Below are 27,088 nucleotides of genomic sequence, written 5' to 3' on the forward strand. Positions count from 1 at the left end.
CACCCCCACTCTGTTCAGCTCTGCTCCTCATCTCCAGATGAAGCAAAAATCTGGTAAATATTACACTTACAAGGTAACAGGTCTGGAATGCTTGGCATCCCAGGCGGAGCACAGTTGCTTCTTGGCATCCAGACGCATATACGCTGCAGCCCAGGGCCAAACTACATTTGGCTGCTTTGTGCAATTCAAATAAAGATATTAAAAATCCTCCAACTCTATAAACATTTGTACTGTTTGCTAATCAAAGGGGTCCGTTCAAAAAAAACCTACCTGAAGAGAACTTGGCATGCCGACTGTTCTTTACAATTTAGACCCCAAGGAGCATCGCCTACATGTGTATCACATAGGTTTCTAATATATCAATGATTTCTCTATTTTAGGCCAGGTGAACTTTACGTCCAGAGTGGACTGCTTCTCTCCAAACATACAGACCTAAGCAATCTCCATTCTAGAGTTTTGTGCCCTTAACCATTACACCATCCTGTGGCTTTAGTGTCACATGATCTGTGATTGACTTGAGCTTCCAATTAATGGGAGTGAGTAATGGTGACAGCGGCAGTTATGGTGGGTGTGCACCCTGGTACTACCACTTAATAGCTATTTTCTTGGGCAAGTTATTCAATTTCTTTCTGTGCCTTGGTTTCCCCATGTGTGAAATGGAGAAAATAATAAAACCTATCTATTATTGCCAAGATTGAATGAATCAAGATCTCTAAAATGCTTGGAAAACTACCTGGAATATAAGAAGCACTACATTATTGGACGGAATAAATATTATTATTACTGTTGTTGTTATTGTTATTATTGACCAAATGTCAAGTGTGAAAAAAAGAAACTACATCTAGGTCCTTAGCGAAGGGTAGCTTCTTGCTTAAGGAAGTAAAAGAAGTTAAACGCATTGCACTTCTTTAGGCCCACCTTTCTCCGTTAACTAAAAGGAGGTAAAGTGGTAAAATTAGACTCTATCACAGCCAGTGACTTAAATGTTGGCTTTCACTGAGTCAGATGTCAGGACTGAACTGCTCTTGGTCACAAGAACAGAAAAAGGATACTGTTTTCAACTGGCTTCATCTTATCCTTCAGATATCTAACTTCAGAGCTTTTAAGTAAAACCTCCTCCCAAATGACAACTTTGATTAAAAATACGAAAGCATCAGGGAGGAGCAAAGAAAGGTGCTAAATTTCCCCAAGAACAAAGAAAATATAGCACATTCTCTTGGTCTGCTTTTACAATTAAAGGTAAGAGTGAGGCCAGATTTCCTCTGTGGGTGACAGAAGGTCACGTTTCAAGGACCACTAGGATGACAAGTAGAGTTTGTCTGGCGGACGCCCTTCTGGCTTCACCGGCCTGGGAAGGAGCTGCTCAAGAGGGCCCAACCAGCCAGCAGGTGAAGACTCTATGCCCTTTCCACACTTCTTTCTCTATTACCCTCCTTTCCTCTCCTTCCCCACTCCTCTCTGTGCATTCCCAACTCATGCTGTTGCCTCGGGTCCCTTCTGCGTAGGAACAAGAAGGAAAAAGTGCTACAACATATGTAATGAATGAAAAATAAGGAGGTGGTGGCTAGTGGGGAGACCCATCTCGGGATTCATTTTACAGAGGATACAGGAAGAAGCCAGAGTTAGAGGAGTGAGAGAGTGGGCAAGATTTTTGTACTGAGCAAGGCCTTCTGGGACCTCAGACTGCATCCTTTGGAAGCATCTGTCCTGCGTACCCATGACATTGGGCAGAGTTTCTCCACAGCCACAGTCACCCAAGGTACAGGACAGGACTGGGCTTCCCAGGGGTCAAGAGGGGGGCAAGCTATACAACACAGGGGCAGGCTACCAGCACAAGAGTGGGACGTCTGTTCTTTATACTTGAAGAAGCATCAGTCTCTCTCAATATGAAGTATATTAGGGGGAGGCGCACTAAATCGAATGAATCACAGTGCTGATTTGGGGGTGGGGTTGGTGGGGAGGGATGTCCCTGTGGTTAACCACCTTTTACTGGGCTTTTTTATTGATTGCAGTTGTATTCAAAGAGATGTGACTCAGACAGACCATATCCGAAGCCACGTAAAGCACTGGGTTCTAATGGGATTTCAATGTACGAGAATGTCATGAACCGTACTGTGAAATGGGAAAAGCTTTGCTATCAACATAAACACCATTTGCTTCCTTCCTTTAACAGTTAAAGAAGAGGCTGATTTTCCTATTTCTCTTTTACTTGGAGGCTGTGGCTATTCACTGCTTAGGTACAAACATTGTTTTATGTACGTTAGGGATCAGTTCTCTTAAAAGTTGCTTTCATTAACCAGCCACCCCCTGCCATTGTGTTCCCATGGCTCTTTGTTTGTAAAGATCATTCAGCATTTTTTAATTATTCTGCTTTGTGTAGGGGAGTTAGTTTACAAATCTGTCTCCATAAATAGGCTATAATTTACTTGAGGGCAGGGATAATATAATGATAACTATAAAAAAGAGTAAGAATGACAATAGCAAAAGCCACATTACTAGTTTTGAGGGCCATGCCATGTATCATGACTCAATGGCATTATCCCATGTTGGTGGAAAACAAGAAATGAGGCTTAAAGAGGGAATGTGCCCAATCTGATGTCATGTAACTAGAAAGAGTGGTGCCTCCACTGCCACCTAGGTTGTGTCACCCCAGTGCTTTGCTCTGGGCTGACTGTGCTCCCTGTTCCGGGAGAGAGCCATCCCTCCTTATCTCATTTTTTTATCTACCTGGATGATTCAGGCACCAAACCCATGAGGCAATATACACTCAGTGAATATTTACTGAATTAAATCAAACAAAATATTCCACATCACTGTTTTCAGGGACAATCCAAATAGGAATTAAAGTGAAATAACAGAGGAGAGAGATGTACCATTTTGTTGAAGAAACAGTTACCAACACACATAGTCCTTTTAGGCAATTTCTGAGTTTCAAGCCCTCTTGCTAAGAACAAGGATGTCCTTCTGCCTTAATTACTTCTACCAAATTTTAAACAATCTCCCCAATATGATTTTCCTCTTACAGAAATTGGTACTACTTTTTATTTTTTCCTAGACTTTTAAAAAAATATCACTTGCTTTTCTCCATGTACGGCAACTTGCTATTAAAAACCTGGGCTGGAATTTCTAGTTTTCCTATAGTTCTCAGAATACAAAAACAAGAAAGTTCGAGCCTTCTCTGATCACCTTGAAATGAATGAGTGAATGGATGACAATATTTTCAGTCCCCACCGCATGCAAGGCATTTTTATGTGTTAATTTCCTTTTCTGAAGTACCATGAAGGAGTAGATTTCCAAACATTAATTCTCATTTTAGAGAAGAGAAAAATGTGGTTCAGAGAGGGTAACTGACTTGCCCCATAGTACACAGCTGGGAATTTGCCCAGGTCTGCTCTGCACATAGCGAGTATTTTCTTTCTATTACATCACAGACTAATTGTCACACTCGAGAGTCATCTTTGGCTCACACATGAGTCACTTTCTTGGCTTATCAACAGTAGGATGGGATCAAAAAACCAAAGGTTGACATCTTCACAACGTTTAAAGGAAGGGACCACCGTCTGTTATAACAAAGCAAAAAGAAACAGAGAGGCCCATTATATGAACTCGTCTGTCTAGACAGATGACTAAACAGGGGTCCCTCCAGGGTTAGACTCGAATTTCCTCCATTCAGCCTGTTGGATATTTAGCAATAAAAAAAAAAAAAAAACCTGCTTAAAGGCTGTAGTACTAATCTGATCCCTCCTTCGCTACCCAGAGAGTAGTTCAAACGTCGTGTCGGTGCAGCCTGCATGTATTAAAGTTTCAAGCAGAAATCAGATTGAAACAAGAAGAGCCCTAAAAATACTTGTGTTGTCTGGCTAAGGCCCCAAGAACACAGGCCTAACTGTCCCTTTATAACTCCAGTGACAGCAGTTTGAACTCACAGAGGGAGTAGGGTCTAATCCAGGTGTCCCCACAGGACTATCCGTGGCAGGAATGCAGCAGAATTGGGCTTCTCCTCTTTCACATGGGCTGGCAAGGAGCTTCTCTCCTTCTCTCCTCTGTGCCCCGGGGACTCTGAACTTTTTCTAACTTATTATATGAAAAACGCTACTGAGAGCAAAGAAAAAGTCAGTGTCATTTCATCAAGGCTGAGAGATGTGAGTAGAAGCTGGTGATAAGATTAAAAGAAAAACGGCCTATTAATATTTTCTATGCTTAGTATATAAAAAGGTCTCTCAGTTAGGCAATTGGGAGTTGGCAAACAGACCACGTGGCCCCATGGAGAAACTGGGAGCATACCAATTGTCTAAGCCCTCTCCCATTTCCCGAGAACATGCAAGGCACTCTTTCTAGTATGGTCCATATTTGCAAAATTCATTCACTCCCTGATTTAACAAATATTTATTGGGTGCCTGAATCTGCAACATTCCTTCATATGTATGGGGATAGAGAGGACTGCCAGGAACTGGCGATGGAATTTCTAGGGCCCTGGCCTAGTACCATTCTGATCTTTTAACAGGCATTAAAGGATTAATGCAGTAGTTTAAGCAAGTATTCAGATTACCAGCCTGCAAAAAAAAACGTTGTTCCTATCCAGGGAACAAAATGTAAAACACCAGGATTTTATGTTGCATACTACAGTGATTGCCCAGTCTGGACAGGAGATATCTGTAAGGATGCACCATACTTTGTATATGTTCATATAAGAAGAAACCGTTTCCATTCCTCAAATGGGGATCCCAGAGAACAAACAGGCACTAAGCTCAGAAGCCACTGCCTAATTTGAATACCAGCAGTCAAGCCCTTGAGTCCTGCTGCCTGCCTTGAACTTTCATAGGTTTTTAGGAGAGAAATACTGGATTTAGAAGAAAAAAAGAAAGATATCCAAACATATCTTGTTTTCCTTTTTCAGAAAAGAATGGTTTCCTGATACATAGATACATATTACTCTCACTCAATGGATCCTCCTTTTTGACATCTCATTCGTTCATCCAAAATCTCCTTATTTCTGTTTAAGTTTATCACCTTATGGGAGTAACTGATAGGATGAACTCTGGAATCAGACAGGCCAAGTTCAAGGTCTGGTTCTGCCGCTTATTAGCTGTGTGACTGTGGGGCAGTCACATGTTGTCTGTAAGCCTTGGTTTCCCCATCGATAAAGCTGAGAATAATAATACTGCTTATCTTATAGGGCTAATAAGGAGGTTAGCACAGTGCCTAATAGAAGTAGTCAGTAACTGCTGGCTATCAGTATCATTATTATTCATTTTATTGTTATAAAACCCTCTTCACCTATTCAACACCCCTACCCAAATAGATGCCTTTTCCTCATGCAGAAATTCACTCATATTATAACACAGAGAGCTAGATCAAAACTCGGTTCTAGCAAAAGCTATGTAAACTCCCAAAACAGAGGTTCTTAACTCTAGTTGCAGGTCAGAATCACCTGGGGACCTTTCGAAAACAAAAGACGTCAGGTCCCACCCCAGACCAATTTGTGAGTCAGAATTTCAGGAGGGGGACCCAGCATGAGGATGTGTTAAATGCTCCCCAGGTGATTGTGATGCTTAGTGAAATCGAGAATCTCTGCGCTAGAGCTACGAAACAGACACCACAGACTTGACAGTCAAAGCTTCCAGTAAAGGCCCTGAGTACTTTGCCATCTGAGGCCCAAGTCCACGTTTCTGCCATGGTACCCGCACACCTAGGAGGTTAGCTGATCTTGGTGCTTCACCTGTTTAGTTTCTGAAAAACAGTCAGCTCTCTCCCTACCAGTAAGCCTTGGGTAAACAATCCTTGAAGCCACAGGGAGCTGCCGGCCTGCTCTCCTGAATACAGACAATGGGAGAGGTAAGGAGCAGCCTTGGGAAAACAAGAACACAGACCAGGAAAGCAGAACAGCAACCCCTGCTGCGGACAAGAATCCACTTGCAGCTCCACTTCCGAGCAAAGATACAACCCAATCAATTAGAAAAATAGGGTCTGACCATTAAGATTTCAGAAGGATCCAAAACCAATTTAGACTCCAGTCGGTGCACAAAGTTCACATTCAGCAAAACAGCTCCAGCAGTTGCATCATACACACAACAGGGCAATTCAGAAATACAGATGTCCAGCCATGTGCAAAACAATGCTTTCATTTTTTTCTGCTCTTTCCCACCACTGATCCCAAGAGCAGGATGGAAAAGCTCAGCATCTGCTGCTACTAAGAATAGGCTGTGGAGGTGATCATAAACTTGCAAGCACCAAGCTACGTAGCATGCTCAGGGGAGGTCAGTGCGGACGGATGGCTGCCACTGTGTTGAGGGTCACAGAGAAGATGCCCCAGGCCAGGCAAGGTTACACGCCAGTTTGCTCACTGGACACAGTAATAAGGAGCATGAGTTGACCAATCTATCTGACAGGTCACTGTCAGGAGATAAAGGTTCAAGTTAGACAGTCTTCTAGGGAACCACATCGTACACAATGTTTAAGAAATCATCAAACTGGCATGGAACTCATACAAGAGAGATAAGAAATAGGAAAGATATGCTCCCTCTAGCAAACAGTTAAGCCTCTACAGACACTCTCATGGAAACTTAGCCTGGATCCTTACTGTGGACAACATCTACCCAATATTGTTGGGTGTGTCAGGACCATGGTGGCAACCTGAGACCCTAAGGCTAAGGAATGTCACTACATGTTTTGGAGGTAAGCCTGAGATTCAGAGCTTCCCTGACATACCTACACTTCACATAACACATCAGGACTTGCTTCAGAAACCTGGTACTCCCATCTGTGCCTTTTACACCAGATAAACTTGTGTCAGTTGGAGGAGCAAATTATATATAAAAAGGGAAGAGGATGACATTTATGGCTGTCTCATAAAGTCAACCTACTAATTAGTCAGTAGATATCCATTACAAAGCTCCTCATAATTCTACAGATAAAGCAACAGTACGGATCCAATCATGTCATACCCACAATATGGAAAGTTTTTAACATGGGTGAAATCTTTCTCTCTTCCCCAACCCATCTTCCCCCACCTACAGTGTAGTACAGTGTATCATTTGTTCAAAATGATGTCTGTCCCTCTCCCCTGGGCCCATCCTCACATGGCCCCTCCCTTGTGCCCTGTTCCTACCCTATTAAAATCAGGCTTGGCCAATGGAATACAGGTAGGCGTAGCTGCCACCTCTCATGGTCTCACCATGAAGTCAGCACACCCATGTTAGAGGCTGCTCCCTCAGCTTGGGTCCCAGAAAGAAGATGTCATGGAGCAGAGCCACAGCCAACCCACAAGTCCATATAATATCAGTGAGAGATCCATCTTTGTGTTATGCCATTGAGATGAAGAAGAAAGCTCTAGTGATCTTGAGTTTGTAAAATAATGCCCTATTCCACAGAGTTCCATTATACCACAGCACATTGTTACATGGATTTTTTATGCAATAGGGCAATTATGTCTTCTGAATGTATCAACTTGGGATAACTAATACTTGATATAACCATCCCGCCCTATTCTCTAGCCTTAGTATTTCAAAGCGAGTCTCCTGTAGGAACACATCAATGTTTTCAAAGCACACTAAGCACTTCCGCTGTTCCATGATTCATCAAGATGGTAGTCATGCCAGCTCACAAAAGAAGAAAACATGAAAGGGCAAATCTTCTCCTTCCAGAAAACATAAGCAGCTTCCTATTACTGCCTGATGACTGCCAAATTATAATCCCAAAGGTCAACTTTCAAGCAGTAAACATCACCTCCCCCAAGAAGGCTTCCTTCACCTCTCTAGACCAAGGTAAGCAATTCTTCTTCTGACCTCTCAGAGCCCTTCCTTATAATCAACCACATGATGTTGGCTTCTTGTCTTTGTTTGGTTGGTTCGGTCTGCTTCATTTCCTCAGTAAGTTGTAGGCTCCCCGAGGTCAGAGTCTACACTATATTCCTCCATCTACCGGCAGACCTCGCACTGCGCCTGGCACACGGTAGACTCAATAGATAGTTCTTGTACAGAAGGATGAAGGAATATAGTCAACATCCCAGGGCAAAGTCTCGCTGTTCAAAACTTAAAAATTAGAAAGCAAACTCTAGTCCAACAGAAACGCTTTTTGACTGATAAGAGACATAGTTTTATAAATTCCCTGGCTCATGACCTCATTTCAAAGTTTAGGCAAATTCACTAGGCACAGCTGGAAAGATCCAGAGATCCTTCTAAGCCTGACTTTCTACTTCACGCAGGGCAAGAGAGTTGGTCATTCTCCTAAGCCAATGCATGGTCACCTCTGCGTTTTGTGCCACTGTCTCTGCACACCAAGTGGGAGATGGTTGTGAGTAGGTGTTAATAGCAAGTATGAACCTCAACAGCTGTCATTCCACACTTGGCAGCACAAGATGGGAGGTCCAAGGGGTTATTTTCATACATAGAAGGGTGCAAAGATAGCTTCTTTCCAGAAAGGAAGGGGGTGAGTTGCCAATAACTCAGGAGTATTAATTAAAAACAATGAAAAAAACCAAAATACACATTCTACATACAGAACCCATTGTAGCCTGCCTATCAAGTTATTTACTAAAGAAAGAACTCAGCACAAGGGAAATTCTTGGTATAGAGCAATTGCACCTAGAAATGCAGCTGCAAAGAGTCCTTCTAATGCATTACAAAGAGCTCCTCACTGGATTTCCTGTTCCTACCCTGGTCTCTCTGGACACTATTCTCAACTTAACAGCCATGGGAACCCCTTGGCTAAATCCACTCTTCTCCCCATTTTAGTCAGAGGAAAAGCTTCAGACTTTACAATGGCCTACAAGGCCCTGCATGACCTGTCCATCATTATCTCTCTAATCTCGTCTTCTAGGACACTTCTGATAGTCCCTAAACATGTCAGGAACAGCACCAGCTGTTCCCTCTGCCAGAAATGCTCTTCCCCAGATAGCCCCAGGCTATTCTCTGACCTCCCTCAAGTTTCTGCTTAAATGCCACCCTCTCAATGAGCCCTTACACGCCCAGCTCATCTAAAATTGCAACTCGCCTCCCCATCCCTCAACCCTGTTCTACTTCTCTCCCCTACAACATTTATCAAATTCTACCATTCTTATGTAATCTTTTTAATTACTTGCCTATCTTCCTCATCCAGAATGCAAAACTCCCCAAGGGCAAAATTTTTGCTGTTTTATTCACTGATAGTATCACTAATGCCAACATTGGGGCCTAACACATGGATGCTTGATAAACAATACATCCTAAGAATGTCTTGTCTTTACCTTAGTCTTCCCACGATCTCTGCTTGCATTTGACATTGATCTTAAAGCCATACCTATATTTGTAGTTAATGCAGAGATTTTCCATTGAAGGCTTGTTGGGAAGTAGAATTAATACTATCAGTCATTTTTTTCATACTTCAGTGATGCAGACCACGTGGGCTGTTTAGTGATAAAGACCAGATATGAGAACTGGATATTTCTGTCTTAGTTTGATGGCCAAAAACACTACAGTAGTTATAGACTATCCATTTGGTGTGGGTGGATAGAAAATGCTGAATGGTTCCAAAATAACATCAGAATAACAAGAGGCACAGGGTTGCACAAAGACAATAACAAGTAATTTATCATTAACTTTTCTTTTTAATAGCTGGCTCAGATTTTCACCTGCTCTGATAGCTCTGGTTGAGAAAAACACTATTCGGAAAGAGAACATTGCAGTTACTCAAAGCTGAGTTTGGCTGAGATAGTGGAGTTTACATTCCACTGTTGGCTAGATCCTTACCCCATGGAATGTTTCAGAACAGGATTCAGGCCATGAAGAGGCTGGCAGTGCTTTGACCAAACGCGACCTCCGGGAATTCAACATTAGACATTGACTTACACATTATACAATATATGTCATGTATACGTTAGTTTTGAAATCCCCTTTCCACTCCACAGTTGCCCAGTTGAAGGCACCTGAGTGGAGGCAATCACTCTCATCCATAACTTCCAAACTATGCATCCACCCCTCAATGTGGTTAAACGACTTCCTTGCCACTCACTGTCCCCCTCACTGTGGTGAATGGTGAGCTGGAGATAAGTGTGATATGTGCGATTAACCACAGAGCTATCTTGGTATCTGTATGTGTTTGGGCAAATGGAGAGTCCAGGGTGAAAACTCAGCCGTGTTGTGCATTCAGGGTCCCAGAACTGCAGGACCAGCTGATCAAACAGAGGCTCCACTGCATCTGATCCTTCTGTGCTGGAGGACGGGAGCAAACAGACCTGCATAATCCAAGCATCCAGTGCCTCCTGCTCGAGCGAGGTCCAAGTCACCTGCAGTGCTTTTAAATGTGCAGATTCCTCGGGTCCCCCAACCCCAGCAATTCTGACTCTGCAGGTAGGTCTGAGATAGGCCAGGGAATCTCCTTTTTATGTCACCTCGGGAGACACAAACACAGGCTACACTTTGGCAGCACCATCTTTAAATCTTAACCAAGCTACTTAAAAGCCTCTTGCTCAGTAAATACATGAAAATAAAAAATGAATTCGCCTTCATGACTTTTAATCCATTTGTTCAAAAAGAGACCGTCTCTATTGCTTATCTTCTGGGTTCTTTTATCTTATTGGGAAAACTTTGGGGCAGGATAACCTCATCTTAACCAATATTTTTAGGGATGATGAATTTAAAAAGAGAAAAATGATTTAGGAGCCACATGGGCTGTGAACAGCAAGGACTATTCTGTCCTCCAGGGGATTTTATTTAAAGCTGATGAAGCATCAGAGCTGCCAGTCCAATCCTCAGTGTCAGAACACAGAGTTATCAACTACACCCAGGTTAGACAGTGAGTGGAAGAGCAGGAGGCGCCACAGGCCCTGCGCTCCCTCCAGCCGCTCCCAGCATCTCCTTGGAATGGAGAAGCGGTTCACCCAAGGTGACAGGGATGGCCCTCGAGCTGCTTGGCACAGGCCGGCCTTCACTTAACGAGTGTTCAGAATCACACTCAGCATGGAGAAATTCACCCTGACCCTGGACGCCTGCCCCCTGGCATCCGCTCACTTACATTTTTACTCAATTACTATTTCTAAGAACAGAGACAAAAAAAAAATGCAGAGCCCCACTGCTCAGCAGCCTTGCATGGAAGATCGGAAAGGGGTCCGCAGGGCTTTCCTGGAGGCCTGGAAGCCGGGTGGGGTGGAGGCACCTCCCACTGTATGGGAATCTACTGGAGCCTGCGCCTATCTCCTCTCCACGCCCTCGGAGACACTCCTGATTTTCCCAGACTCGCTGAGGAGCAGGGTGGGTTTCCAATGTTTTTTCACCAAAGAAAGAGGGAAGCTTGATGCAATTCTATGACCAAAAGTAACCCCAAGTGAGAGGAGTGTCCAAGAAGGAAAACCATGCAAAGAACCAGGGTAGGCTGCTCAACTGGCTTACTATGGGAGGAAAAGATGAAAAGGAAATTAATTTAAAGTAGTAGGTAAGAAAATTATAAAATTAACGGGACAGGATTCCAAAGGTAAAGCAAAAGGAAGGCAAAAAAGTTTGGGGTCTCTGAGGACAGGTGGAGAGCATCAGGCCAGACCTGAGTTCAGATTTTGGCTCTGCCAGTAGCGAGTGCTTTGACCGAGGACAAGGGATTTACTGCTCCAAGCACAGCTTCCTGAAAAATGGGGATCGTCATCCTGGCCCTGCCCAACTGACCAACATGGGGAGAACCAGGATGGTGTGAACTAAGTACCAGAGAGCTGGGGGGTATTCAACAAATATTTTCCTTCTCTCCTTCCCTTTCTTTCCCAAAAAGCTAATGGGGGGAAAAAAAAGTCAGACAATTAACTCCTTGGTTTAGATAGTGAAATAAAACACAAATTTAGAGATTAAAAACAATATAATCTGTCTTATGAAAGGGAACTTTAAAAACATGGATCAAGCCTTTCACTCTTTTTATTCAAACCTTTCCCTCTTTTCATTCACATGGCAGCTTCTAGCCACTGTGAGGCTTTCTGTACTGAAAAAAATGCATATTCTCAATAGATCAGTTCTTTTTGAGGAAACCCTAGCTTAGGCCACTGTAAATAAACTATTTTATTCTTTTATTCCTAACAAGCAAGGTTAAGCATGATAAATGGCAGACTAGGATATACCAGTGAATCAGACATCTACCAGGGTAATAAAAACATTTATTTTGTTCCTATCCAGGACCTCCACCCACTTAGAATCAAAATAATCCAAATCTTCTCAGGGCCTCAAAAATGCAGAGTGAACCCACGCCAGGATTGTGAGTCCATTTCCTCTCTTCCTGAGAATGGATCAGAGACAACTTGGGCCACTGAGTTCCTGAGTGCCAGGATCATCTGAGACATCTTTGCTGTGGTCTCATTGCCCATCATGCAGTAGGCGCTCAATAAAACCTGGTTGAATTGATTAATGTTCCAAATCAGAAAAGGGTGAGACCTCTGGCTTTGGTGTCCCCCAGACTAACTCATGGCACTGGCTCTGAGGAGTCTGTACTTGTTTGGAGGGTCAGGAGCAAGTGGCAAGCTGCCAGGTCCAGTCAGCAGAAGGCTTGACCCATGGAAGTCCATTTTCTCATGCAACCCAGGAATGACAATATGAAGGTCACAAACAATGGCTTCAGCATAACTCTTCCTCAGGCCTCCCTCTAGAATGTCAAAGGAGAGAAAATCTCCTTCCTCCCCTTCAGTTCAGTAAAGAAACATTAATTGAGCGACTTTTAAGTGTCAGGAATAAGAACAGATACAAATATGATACACAAAAAGGACCCTGGACATTCTGGCCACTCTGTTCAACCCTCCAGAAAGTGTCTTCCATTAGGGTCAGGTGATCAATGTTTCAAATCTATTTGGAACCCCTGGAACACATATCTCATACACCCACAATCCACTCTTTCACATATTGCTATCAAGTCATCATATTACTTCAAAGCTATTCATAGGTTTTTTTCTCATATACACTGACTAAAATATTGGGGGCACCTTTGTGATGGTTCAGCTCCAAAGCTGCATTTCAGAATTCTATTTTGCCTCTGACAAGTTCCCCACAGGAGACAAACACTCAAGATGGGCTTGCTATCACTATGTCAAATGAGGTATAAAGCAGACAAGTGTACTCACCAAGGTACCCACAGAGCACCTGGGACTGTCTGGAGCACAAGCTGCCCACTGAGCCAGAAGGTGTTGTAACAACTGGGCAGACAGCTAGGAGTTTTAAAAAGCACAGTCATTAGCTATTTTACTGAGGAGATGCCTTGCACAGAGCTATACAAAGACTCAAAGTAGGAGAGGGACTCGCTGAATGTACTTATCATTCCCCCAGAAATACAAGGTCCCTGCTACTCAGGGCCAGAAGATTAGACACTAAGCATCTACAGGGGTTTCTGGATTCTAGTCCCAGATCTTTTGGCATCCCTTAACCAGCGGTCAGGCTCCTGAATTCAGTTTTCCCTTTAACACGCTCCAGTGTTAAAATAACAATGTACAATTTATATACTGAAATGGTAAAATAAATACCTTTACTTATAATAAAGATGAATAAGAAAGGCCTTGACCTCCTTTGACAAAAGACAGCCTACCTATTAAGCATAAAACTCTGTTTTTCATTTGGTTGGCCTAGATTTCAGTTTTCTTAAAACCACCTGTCATCATTTCTAACCCGCCCATGAAAAGTCCTTCTCCAATGAGTCAAAAATACAAATGGATCTTGGTTTGGGGCTGCTTAGCTACAGTTTTAAAATCTAGGGCTCCTTGGAATGGATTAAACATGTCTTCCGTGATGGTTATTACATCCTGAAATTTTGAACTTCTCTTTCTTGAAATTCACAGCAACCAGATCTGGTATATTGCCCACTATAGTCTTATAAAAGAAAATACCCCTCAAAATACCTCCAGTTGAAGAGAAAACATTGCTGAGCATTCAAAGGCTATCCTATCTGTGGTGGAGTCAATAATAAATATAGGATTTTTGCGCGAGAAGATGTAGGTTGAAAGCCCTGCTCTGTCAGAGGTTTCCCGTGAATCTTTGGACAAATCCCTTGATTTTCCCAAGCCTCTGTTTCTATAAGATGAAGTAGACATAATGCCACCCGTGAGGGTTTTTAGAAGATTGAAATGAGATGACATATTTCAAAGAGACTGACAAATAAACGGTGATCAAGGGATGTAACATTATTAGTGATCTAATTTATTTGATAGATGAAGCTCTGATTGCCTTGTGTGCCTGGCAGGAATATACTTCTCCCCTAGCTCCTTACACAGATTTAAAATCCACACACCTTCCATTCACCCAAAGCCTGTCTTTTAGAAGTAGCATTGCCACTATTCAGACCTGACTTGTAAATTTCTTTTGACAAAAGACAAAGGCCTTGTGGATTCCTCTCTTTCCCTCTTTTTTTTTTTTTTTTTTTTTTTGCCAGATTTGTGCCTTTTATCTCTCAATTTTCAAATAGATAAGACTTTTCCCATCCCCTGTAACTTACCGTCTCCAACATCCAGCCCACTAACAAGATCCCAGTGATATATTTTCACCCTTGTGTGGATTACACCCTCTAGTCAAAACCCTTTTTAACTGAGATGCTGCGGGACTCTGAATGGCCTGCATGAAAGATGAAGGCCCACCACTCAGGTTTCTGCAACATGGTGCTATCATGTTGCCACCATATGCTGTTACCAGCTGACATCTGCTCACATATGTTCTCACCAATAAGCAACCATGTTGTTTATTTTTAGAGCCTTCTTCACAGTCTTACAGGGAGAAAATGCCCTCAAATAACCAGTCAGCAAAGACAGGAAGCTACACTGGGGATAAACTGTTTGTCACAAGATTAGCAAGTCAAACAAATTCTTCTCATTCACATCTGACCTCTAAAAGGAGATGCTGAAAGTTATCTTAAATAAAAATCTCAAAGCGTATAATCCGAGAAAGGCAGAGCATAAGTCCCTTGGTGAGCAACACTTTTTCTTCAAACTATGGTCCTCTGCGTTTCTTGGGGGGATTTAACTCCTTTTCCTGGGAAACAGCACCTTCTTCAGGCCAGTGGATGTTGTGATGCAGAAGAGGGACAATTCTATTAATTGAATCCTGATCCCTGAGATTGCCCCAGGTCACCCAGGTCGAAGGAGCTCTGGGTGGGGACAAGGCAAGGTTACTAGTTTTATTTGCAATTTCCAACAAGCAGGTCTCAAGTATGCACCATTGGCTTACTTTCACTCTGCTGTACAGCTGCAGTATGAAAATCTTTTCTTTCCTTTTTTTTTCTTTTTTGGTTGTTTTTGTTTGTTTGTTTTTTATTTAATTGCTTGTCTTTAAGCAGGGTCAACAGGGCGCTCTGGTGCCTCAGAAATTAGGACCATGAATTGGATGGAGATATAAGTGATGCTAATAGTGATTATTTAGGCCAAAGAAAGCAATTCTTAGTTTTCAAAAAAACAATTTTCAGCAATCTATATGATTGATGTGGCACTGTGGTACGGATACACTTTTTCAGAGCAATGAGGCTTTGGGTAAATGAGAAATGCTTTGTAAAATGTGAAATCCTATGAAAAATCTGAGACATTAACAGTCTTAGAGAAATAAAGTTTTTAGAAGTACTTGGACACTCACTAATTGATAATGGGAGACCATGGCTCATAGAAGTCACAAGATAGAAACAGTCCCGAAATTAAAATTTTGCATTTAAATTAAAATAACTAAAAGAAGATGAAGTTAACCATAAAAGTGTTGGGCTTCATTTTTGCCTGTGATGACACAGCTAAGAAATAAACCAGCAAAACAAAAAATACGCAGTGTTTCCAGAGTATTTTTGAACTACCTGCCTGAGAATCAGCTGGCCTTCTTGTCAAGGTGCAGGATTCTGGAGCCGACCTTAAAACTACTGATAAATAATCTGGATGGAGGGTAGGGGACAGAGGTTTGGAAATTTGCGTTTATAATAAGCACTGCAGGTGATTCTTTTGCACGGGAAAATTCGAGAACCACTGGTGTAGACCTTTGTGACTTATAGGTTAGAAAGGCCTTTTCCAAAATCTCATTTGACCTGAAAACAACCCAATCAGGTGGATCAAGAAAAAATTATCCCCTCATAAGAGCTGTTTGTTCTGAGTAAGTAGTGGTTTTGTGTAGTGTTAAAGTGTCTATAAGAGAGATAAAGATAAAGCCATTCTTCCTGCATTGATATCTTAAGCAGGATTAAACGTTATTAAAAATGCTCAGGCAAACTTTGTGTCAAATTAGCCCCTGCCTCAATTCCTCCCAAGACCGCCACACGGACATCTCTCTCGTGATGGTACAATGCCATAAGCGGGTGCTATCATTTCCCCCCGACACTATGCTATGAATTTTTCTACTCTACTTAAATAATTCCCACAAATGTTACTGCGAAAGGGCAAACTGCTGATCCCAAATGTATAATGACTTGGGGTCAGCTTGGCTCAAGACCCTCTTTCTAGGATCCATGCACTAGTGCCAAAGAATTAATGAAATAAGACATGACTCTGTACTCATAGTTTCGTTATTGATGGTGATATTTTCCGACAGTGGAATTCTTCTGAAAGATAGCTCTCTCCAAGACAAACTAGTACCCTAGTCACCTCATTTCTTGGAGGAGAAAAGTATGAGTTAGTAGGTGAAACAGTGGCTGTTCAGGACTTAGTTCACAGATCTGACCAGTAACTTCCATTAACATCCAACAACCTAAGGCTTAACACTATGAGGAGGTACAGATGAATGCTAAATCACTATTCAAATCAACATGATTTTTAACAGACATATTTAAGGACAGGAACTGCTGCTTCAGAACCAGAGGTGAAATCCATAATTTAGCTTGGGTTCTGCCTGGCTACTTCAGGGTAAAAGCCAGGAGTCTGGTACCCGCCTCCCTGTTTCCCTCTCCTGAACTTCCAGAGCCCCAAATGCCAAGGTATGAGCTTGCATGTGGAAACGTTTCCCCACGGAAACCCCTGACAGACCTCCAAGGGGACAGTTCCTTTACCAAATCATCCATCTTCTGCAAAGAAATGTCCTGAGTCTGTGATTTTTTTTTCTCCTTCTAAAGCAGAATCGGAATAAGTCATCTACCTTTTTTGGTCTTAATTTAGCAACTTAATTATAAGAGTTTATTACAAAGCAAGTAGAAACAACTTCAATGGTACTGTCATTAACACATCGAAGCAGAAGTGACAATGAGATTAAGTCAAAGGATAGGGAAATAAATGACAAAATAAGAATAAAGTCTCCAAATAGAAGGAATGGAAAATTTACTGCTATGTATGGTATAGAGAGAATAATCCCTGATGACTTTGGTCTAAGAAACATCAAATTACCCACACTGAAATGAATCCAAAAATTAAAAAATTAAGTCATATTTCCTAGAAAATTCCCATTTCTGTTTTGGCAACAATAAATATTTTAGTGCTCTTCAAATGCATTAAAAAAATGACTGTATTCTCTTTAGATAGTGCTTCCTCATAGGTTTGCAAAGACCAGTGGACTTGTGGTCATTTCAGTATCTTCCTCAAAGCCAAACTGTGCCTTCTCGTTCACAAGATGCAGTTACAAATAACGATTCTTACAGCAGCCTGAAGTTATGAATGAGTCGTTACTTACGAACTAGCCTGTCAAGACAGATGTGGTATTTGTCAGTGTAGTGTGGGTCACATAGGAAAAGCCAAGCGAACAGAGCCAAGGTCTAAGTCACAACATTTTTCTTTTGCTTTCATGAGACTGGAAAGATGCTACAGTATTTCCAGAAACAAACATCTCCAAAAAAGCAGTCTTATTTTCAAATAGCTACTCCATGACTCTTCTTTCAGAAACACAATGTCTCTTCTTCAGGGCTAGCCTGCTTCATCATTATCAATGTGTAGGCAGCTAGGAAGGCCCGGAGGAAGAGTGACACTGTGTCCGCGAACAGAGACATGTGGAACACGCTCATGTGAGAGCAAACAGCTGGCCGGGGAAGTTAGAAATGCATTTGAACTACTTTCAGATGTCTGGGCTTCCCAACATCCAGAAAGCGTTTTCCATTTGCCTGAAGTTCTTCAAGTCGTTGTGGTGGAAGGAACACCTAAGCCCCACATTTCTGACTTATCAGGCAGCAACAAATCCAAGTGCTCATTTGAGAGGATGAAAGGATGGTCCTGGTCCACAAAGATAGCTTTCTCAGCACCATGAGGCTTTCCTTCCTTCTAACAGATGCTGAACCCAGTAAACTCAACTCCTCTTGGACAGCACTGGTTTCTCTCATCCCTGAAGTGGATTTACTCGGTTGCCCCGGGGAAAGCCAGGATGCTACCTCACGCACAGAACATCTTGCTCTGTTAACAACGACCCAAGGCCACATGTGGCCTTTCCTTTCTGATATCACCTCCCACGTTTTCATTTCTTCCTAGCCTCTTTGCAGTGACTCCTAACCACCCTCTCCTCTCCTCTCATCCATCTTCTTGCGACTTCTACTCCCTAATGTCATTTCGTTGCTAATGTCCTTTTTTAAATGAATCACCTGACAGCTAAGAAACTTCTGTGGCTGGTGCTGGCTTATGGAGGTGGAATGAGGTCTACCGGAGTCCAACTGCAGCTGCCTGACCCGGCTAAGCCTTGACTCCAAATGTCCTGGCTTCTTTCTCAGCAGAGACTCTCACCAGGGGAGGTGATGAGAGACAGGGGACCTGCGAGGAGGAGCCAAACCAGGCCCAGAAACACATTACACAGAAGCCCCCTCTGCATGTTAGCCTTTTAGGAACAACATTCCCTCCGTCTTTTGTTGGATTTCAGACTTTATGGCCCAGAAAGATAAAGAGGTGAGTGCTATGTGACTCATATGCCTATTCAGAGAGATCTGTTAAAATAATTTAAACATTTCTCCCTAAAAATTGATATACCCTTCGAAACAACTGGAAACATTTTGAGATGTCAAAAAAATCAGAACTGGAAATTAATACACTGAGCATGCATAGGAAGACATGCTGGCTGGGAGGAACACATACGTGGGCCTCGTGCTCTTGATTCCAGAGGAGGATATTATGAGTTGGCGACTCTTAAAGTTTACTACAAAGGAAAGTTTTCTGAGGGCAGATATCACACCTACACTTAGTTTTATTTTCTATGTGCTTCTAGTATAGCACTCTGTGCTCTGCGCACATGGACTGCTGCTACTCTTTCATTCCACAAACATTTACGGGATTTCACCTATTTTTCATATTTTAATACCTCTAAAATCCCTGTTCTCTCCTATAGTCAATGGTATGTTATAATTAATTGGCAATGATACTTCTCTCTTAGTGGCACATAAAATAATGGTGCATCTTAAAATTAATGGGGTTTGACATTCGATGAGGCTCAGTGAATGAATAGCTGCCGTGCAAAGCTGGCTTACTAAGCAGCCTGAAGCAGCTGCACTGGGTGTTTCTTTGTACATGCCATTGTCCATCCTTTACAACCCCAGGGAGAAGGTAATACCTTCTTTATCTTTACAAGTGAAGAAACTGAGGTCAGGTTAAGTGAAGGGGTTTCAACCTGGCCAAAAAGCCACTAAGGGCAGATCTGAATTCAGCAGGAAGCAACTTAAATGTCAATGAGGCAGTTTTACTAAATTGCACTGAGACAGCCAAGTTGCCAACTGAACAAAACCACATTATAACAACTGCCACAGGCCTGGAGTAGGACTCCTTGTCTTTGATGCTACCTCCCCTTTTCAGCCTCTGAGCTTCCTACTGTGCAATTCCCTGCTATTTATGCTCCTTCTTTTACTTATTGGGTCGGTCTGGCTCCAAAGTCCATGCTCATTGTATGACACTATCCTGCCTTCCCAAATAAATGAATTCTCTGAAAGAGATAAGATGAATGCCCTATCAATCAAATTTACCAAAACTTTTGGGGAGAAAATGGTTGCAGTTAAAGACCAAGACCAAGAGACTTGATAAATCGCAATTTTTATGTCAACCAAGTGCAGAGACAAAAGCTGAATGAGCTGAATGTGTGAGAGGCAAGAAAGAAGACCCAGGGTTGTATGCAAGTCTTCACAGGTCTATTTCCTTTTTTAGGGAAAAAATCCAGAGCCTATGAATGTGATTTCCGGTAGGAGAAGGAAAGCCACCACTCTCTCACGGTTATGTTACATCATTTTGCAAGAGGGCCAGAAAAGTCATGCTCTTCATGTCCTGGTCTCTATGATTTGTGGTAACTAAAAGCCTTACTTCCAATAAGACATCACTGATAGAAATAGCTGTGTCCATGTCCTCATAAGTCACAGGGAAAATACTCCTAAGGACCTTATAGGGTTGCTCGTAAGGATTAAATAAGTATATACGTGTAAAATATTTAAAACTATGCTTGGCACACAGTATGTACCCAATGAAAGTTAGCTTTCATCATCATCATTATCACCATCATTTTCATTATTATCTGTGAAACTGGAAACAGGAAATGTATGGTTATGAGAAGCCTCTATCACCTTTAGCAAAGTGATGTGATGCATCAGGCACATTTTCCCTGAAAACAAAGGTGAGTAGATTTCATCTCTCCACATTTCCTGATCCTAATGCTTTGAACTCATACATCCTTCTTCCGGTGGTTCAATCTAATTCTCTAAAGGGAAATGCTCATTCATTTATGAAGCATTCATTGAGCAAATACAATGTGCCAGTTTCTGTAAGAACAGAGATAAGTCAGAGTCAGTTCCTGTTCTGAGGCAGTTTACGAACCAATGAAGAAGACAGGTCAGAACACAGCCAGATTTTACCTACAGCGAAAGAACAGAAGTCGAGTTAGAGATGAATATCAGGATTGTGAGAGGGCAGGGGAAGAGCTAATTAAATATGACTAGGAAAATCAAAGACGGTTTCAAAAGGAGGCAGCAACTGAGTAAAACTCGAAGGATGTTTAAAGGAGTTAAAAGATGGATCTCCCAGTGGAAGAAATAGCAAAAACAAAGGCCCAGAGGCACGAAAATAAATGGCTCATTTGGGTAAAGGCAAAGAGGATAATGTAGCTGGAGTGTAGTTTTCATGCAGGTATTTAAAGAGGGGTGGGGCCGAGCAAGGAGGAGGGGCCAGATCCTGAAAGCTCTTGGCTGTTATCTAAGAAATCTGAAATCTTACCTAAGAAGCCTAAACCTTCAAGGCCTTCATATACGAGGAATAGACAGTGCTAGACATGGTAGCTTACCAGCCCTGCCAGTCTCTGTTCCCAGCCCCTTAAGTGGCAAAGGTCACGGAAGGAATAATCCCAGGGAGCAAGGGAAATAGATCCATTGAGTGAAACTTACAAAGAAGAGAATGAGAGGGAAGTTCCAAGACACCTCAGGCTAGTGGAAGTGGCTCCCAGGGCATCACTTTCAATCAAATTTTAATATCTCTAAAATATCTCTTTTTCATATCTCTTGTAAGCAATGGCACGTTACAGTTGTCAGTAATACTTCTGTCTTAGTGGTACATAAAATAATGGTGCATCTGAAAACTAAGGATTTGAGATTCAGTGATTAATAGCTGCCATGCAAAGAAGTCCTACTAAGTGCCAGAAGCAGAGCTAGGTGCTTCTTTACAGACGTCCTCCTCAGTCCTTCTTCATCCTTCTAAGTGAAGAAACTGAGGCCTGGTTAAGTGAAGTTAACCTCCATACATGCAGATATTCCAGCATAGTGCAGAACAGGAAGGCAATTCAGACATTGTGGGGAAGAGGTCAAGGGGAGTTTTATGCCCAAGCCACCCCCGGAAGTGAGGGGGTGGTCACAGTGCAGCGCACTTCAACACCCACTTTCAGATAGCGGTTAGAGAAGAAACAAAAAGAGGGACAACACCCCAAATCCACTTCTGGTGGCGGCATGATGCGAATTTCTACCAAACAAATGACGGAAGCAAGCTTTTCAGTCTAAACAAACCCACCAGGAAGAATCCCTAGCATGTTATTAAATTTAAAATACCTGGAGAAAGCTGAATCCCTAGGTTAAAAACCATCTTTGTTTAAAGAATATTAAGAAACAAAAGCACACCATCTGGTTTCAAAATGACAATGGAAACATTTGTTTATCTCGGCCAGAGGCACATTTCATCAAGCTGTTCAGAATCTGCAAAGTGGAATACACCCTTCTGCCTGAGCAGAGCAAGAACATCTGGCCAAACCAAATTCTCTCTCCAGGATCCCTCAGTACCGGAAATGCTACATGGGGATAGCTGAAAGGGCTGGTCCAGAGCACTTCCATGCAGTCTCCTTGCTTGCTGCTCACCTTACTATTGAACCTGTAAAGCAGGTGGCAGTGGTGCCAGGGGAGGGAGGAGTCAGACTACAGTCAAACCCTCAGTGGTGGGTGGTCGGCCTGCACATCTCTCCCAGGGCCAAGCTGCTCCACTCTATTTTCCCCAATCTTTAAAAATGCAGCCTGAAGTGTGTTGTAATCTCTGGACGAAGGCCTAGGAGTTGGTGACCTCCTCAGTTCTAACCCAGATTTGATGTGGGATCAGCAGTGAGTCATTAGCCCTTTTTTCACATCTCAGTTTTCTCTAGGAAAAATGATCTGTCATTCTTTCATATCTTTATATGAAAGATGCCGTGACGAGGTTACATCAGCATCTTTTCACCAGAGACACGTCCTAATTCAAAAGTGCAGTTCCTGGAGGAGCCCCCAGGGGTCGCTGTGGAGACAAAGAGGGCTCCAGGTCCCTCTGCCAGGTCAAGCGGTTCCCACCTGCTCCTCCAGCTTTGCAAAGCCCAGCCCCTATGGGATGGAGACTCCTCAGGAGAGGCTTGAAGCTGGCTGGCCTCACTTGGCAACAAAGACTGCCCAACTGCTTCGGTTATAAACAGTATATTTCTTCGAGGGTTTTTCCTAGTCTATGAAAAGAAAAAGAAAGAAAAGAGGAAATCCTGAAAGAGAATGTGGCCTAAGTGAAATGTAACCACAATTAGGCACTAGAGTTAGTACAAGCAATGATGCAATAAAAATGCAGGAATAAAGTTTGGTCTGTTGTGTATTAATAACTCAGTCATTGTAGAAGTCAAGAGGTTCAAGTCTGTCTGCCTTCCTTTGATCTCTCTCTCTCCTTCTCTCTCTCTCTTTCTGTTTCTCTTTTTCTCACACAGAGAATCTTAAAAAGTAAAATCCCTGAACAGAAAGCAAAAATATCACTATGTTCTAGCAGTTGCTAATATTTTCCTTCATTGGGCAATTGGTCAAGAGTCCAGCAGTTCGTATACAGAAAGACATATCCATGACCAGAATCCTCAGTTGCATTCCCCCCAGCCATAGTGCTATTGGTATTCACTCTACATTCCAGGATTTCACTTGGAAAACTACAGGGGAAATAGAAAAGGAGATTGTTTGGTACTAAATGTTTAACATGCTCGTGAAACAATTACAAAGGAAACCTATTGTGATGTTTCAGGCTGTATATCTTAGTTTATCTAATTCAACATGATAGAATAAACCAACATGATTATTTACTGTCTTCGGTTGCCTACCTTGAAGATTCTACTCTCCATCAACATGAATTGCTTATTTTCCTTGCAAGGAACACCCGAGGTAATTCCTCATTTCTTTTTTCTCTGCTCTGACTAACATCACGTTGGTGCTGACTGAAGTTACTGCTGGGTGGGGCAACACCATTACTTAGGTTAAATGAATGGGAAATTTTGATGTCTCTAAGTTAGGAGCTTCAAGATCTTCATAATAAAGTATATGCCATAAAAAATGGTCCAATTCATATTCCCATTTAATTAAGATAACTTTTTGTTTCTCTTTCTAGTCAATGCTTTCATTTTAATGTCCTTTTGATCATAAAGATATTTTATTTTTAGGTTACTACTTTTAAAAAGGTACTACTAGCAGAATTCAAGTAACCCCAAACAAATACCTGGATTACCAGGGCTGCTTAACATGGGCATTATTGACTCTCGGGCTGGATAATTCTTTGATGTGTTAGGGGAATGGGGGAAATCTGTCCTGTGCATTCTAGGATGGTCAGCAACATCCTTGGCCTCCACCCACTAAATGCCAGGAGCAGCCCTTTACTCCCAGTCTTGACAATGAAAAATGTCTCTGGACATGGTCAAATGTTCCCTGAGGGTGGGGGAGGGGGGCAAAATCACCACATTAAAACCACACCGTGTGCCTGAATTGTTACAATGAAAAAGGAAAAGGAAAGAAAGAAAATGAAACGTTTGTCTCTTCCTTTTTTTGATTGTCCAAGCCTCTACAGATTTGAATCATCAATCATTTGGATCCTTACTCTAGTTAATGGAGTCACCTTTAGAAAATTTCTAAAGCCTTGTGCACAGTCTTTTGAATAGATGTGCCTTGAACTTCAAATGGATTGTCAAAGGACTAGACGTCCACTAACTCCCACTGGGTAAACGATCGGTAAACCTTAGCATAACTACACATTGAGCCTTAAACTAACAGCCTATGAAAAGATCAATATGAATAAATTCAAAACTAATCAGACTCCTTCTTTAAATGTTGACACAGTATTATTTATATCCCATAAATACCTTCTTGACTAAAATTCATCCTAGGAGATTGGCACCTGGCCAGTTCTATTCATATTTACTGTATTTATATAGTATCCTGGGCCAAGGATAATATTTAAGACAAAATATGCCTGAGGGCATATACAATATCTTTTATATTTTTACTTTTAAGTCTCAACATTGCTAAAAATATTTAGTCTGAACTATATAAAATGTCCCACAAAGGGCTATCAGCAATCTGTAATGATATACAGCTCATTGAGTATAATTAGAGCATATTTGTAATATTTGAGCTGAAGTCACTCCCTGAACGCTAATAAGTTGGTGGTAAAAAATGAACCAGTGATCTTTCCCATGCCTTCATCTCTGGGGCTTATGACCCTCGCCGATTCACTGCAAGAAATGACAGGCACACTCCCTCCTCACAGCCACTTCAGTGCCGGCCCAGTTAAAAATTAGGCGGAAAAATCTTAAAGAGGCAAAGTTGGTATAGAAGCCAATGCTGTACTTTCAGTTTGCTCTTTAAAAATACGGTGGAGTGATTTCTTCTTTTCTTCCTTTCTTTTGGAAGGGTTCACTATATTCCAGTATACCTAGAAAGTGCTGGAAAATCAGTTAACCTACTTTCTATAAAATTATGCACAGTCCTCGCACAGTAGTATCAAACCTGCTATTAATATGGCTTTCTGCTCCTAAACTTTCATACAGAGAATACAGGCTTTAAGGAGGCTTTTAAGGAGTATATTTTTCATACTGAACTTATCAGACGTTTAATTTATTTGGTGGCTGGGGGTAGGATGGAGAAGAGAATCTACACACTGATCTTTGATGCCATCCTTTGAAATCCTAATAACCTGAGAACTTTTCTAATTTGGTGATACCATGATTCTGGGTTGGGTCATGTCAGCTCTTTGGATTGAAGTGTGTTTGAAAGAACAAAGAACGAACATCCTCTCTCCACTTGCTCTTGCTCTTTCCACACACCTATCTAATGATGCGATCAGACCTCCTCTGTTATAAAAGTGCTGGCTGTTCATTAGAGCTTTTGCAGGTAAACATTGAAGCGATGACTGGGTCAGGTTCTGTACTTGCCTGTCTGCCCAAACACCAGTAGAACTGATGCACGTGGAAGAGAAAGCAAACTGACTCAACCCTCTGTTCGGTCTCAATGGTTTTGGACTAATTACAATGAACTTTCTTGCCTAATATCTCCTTGGCTCCGCCCCAGGTAGAAAGCTTTACTTCCCGAGGGGAATAAGCAGGGTGGAGCGGATTTATCACCACTGTTGTGGATGGTGCCATAATTACAACAATAAAATCATCCTGCTTGCCAGGATCTCCTGCATCTGCTCTGCTCTTGAACAAGCACAGGAGAAGCTGCAGCAGAGGAAAGGTTGCCAGGAAGACAGGGGTTAGATCCATCCGCTGACATTCTGAGACCATCAAGTACAAGACATGGCAAGTCACACAGCTAGGACTTGTCAAACTAAAAATAAATATTAAAAAAGAAAAGCACCACCCTGCAATTAGAACCTCTAGGATGAAATTACCAAGATGGCCATATTATCTATTTAGGCAAGACACAGAGACTTTGTGAAGGCAGCCAGTGAGTATATAGGACATGGAAAGGGGAGGAGAGAAATGGACGGCCAATGAAAAGTTTACGACTTGGGATTTGGAATACGCAAATGTCGAAGCGGATTTTTTTTTTTTTCTTTTTCTTCTTCTTCCTGGTATTTAACCCTCTCAGGTATCACTGGATGCTTCTTCTTTTCTTTTTTTAAGAACTTGGGAAAAATTCTAATCTAACTGTCCTCTTCCCTTCCTCCCAAGGAACTCCACAATAAATCATTTCACTCCCATTGCTACTGTATGCCAGCTGGTTTTGAGGACACTGCCCTCAGAGAAGTCAGTAAAAAAAAAAAAAAAAAAAATCGGCTGTCTTCTACTCTGAGATTCAGGAATGCATCGAAGTAACTGCAGGAAGCCTATGAAAGGGCAGGGAGCAAGGGGCTCAAGGGTGAGAAAGATAAACGACAAACGCGTCAGAAAAGTGATCTGCTATCTTAAGAAGGCAGATTTGGGCGAATTATAAAATTAACATGATGAAACACCTTTTAAATATAGTCAGAAAAGAAGTTTTTCTTTCCACCCCTCCAGGTGAAATCAAAAGGGGACTTGGTTACAGGACCTCGCCTTCGGGGAATGTAAACACCTAGCTATGGCAATCGGTTCAAGAGTTGAGGTTTTGGGGTAGGTTTCCCGAGGAGTCTCCAAATCAGGTTTTGTCTTGGCGATGCTGACATTTTTCGGGGAGTTACAGACAATAGAGGAGGCTTGGGGAACCAGCTGATAGGTCGGCAGGAAAGGGGCGCCTTCCGGAGAGGCTAGTTTTGAGCTACTTTTTTTAACCCTTCGTGCACCGGTTCGCCGGGCTCCACGCCAATCGGAGCAAAGAAAACAAACCTACCAGGATTTCCCAGTTTAACTCTGCCCCAGGGAGCGCCTCCAGTTTGACAGAGGAGGCTGACTCCTAGCTGGTGGCCTGGTAAAGAATTTCGGGGAAGAGTCAAAGAGAATAACGCCTTAGAAAGGACTGAGGCGTTGGGGGCAGGGAGAAATGGAGAAAATAAAGTAGAAAGTCAAGATTTTAAAGCCTACCTTTCTCAAGCAGAGAACTGGAAAGG

The 27,088-nt window shown here is 42.2% G+C and overlaps 1 protein-coding gene across 3 annotated transcripts in view; it reads right to left on the minus strand.

Annotated features, from left to right (window-relative positions):
* Positions 1-27,088, minus strand: part of TGFB2 (transforming growth factor beta 2) — an 84,645-nt gene that overhangs the window by 55,651 nt on the left and 1,906 nt on the right. For 2 of the 3 annotated variants that reach the window (XM_003364564.5, XM_005608026.4), the window contains exon 2: positions 13,061-13,144. The exons of the other annotated variant lie outside the window; for it this stretch is intronic. In XM_003364564.5, the coding sequence (XP_003364612.1) occupies positions 13,061-13,144 (84 nt within the window). The remainder of the gene's footprint in view (positions 1-13,060; positions 13,145-27,088) is intronic. 3 annotated transcript variants of the gene reach the window in all.

This window comes from Equus caballus, chromosome 30 (genome assembly GCF_041296265.1).
Source record: "Equus caballus isolate H_3958 breed thoroughbred chromosome 30, TB-T2T, whole genome shotgun sequence".
NCBI lineage: Eukaryota > Metazoa > Chordata > Mammalia > Perissodactyla > Equidae > Equus > Equus caballus.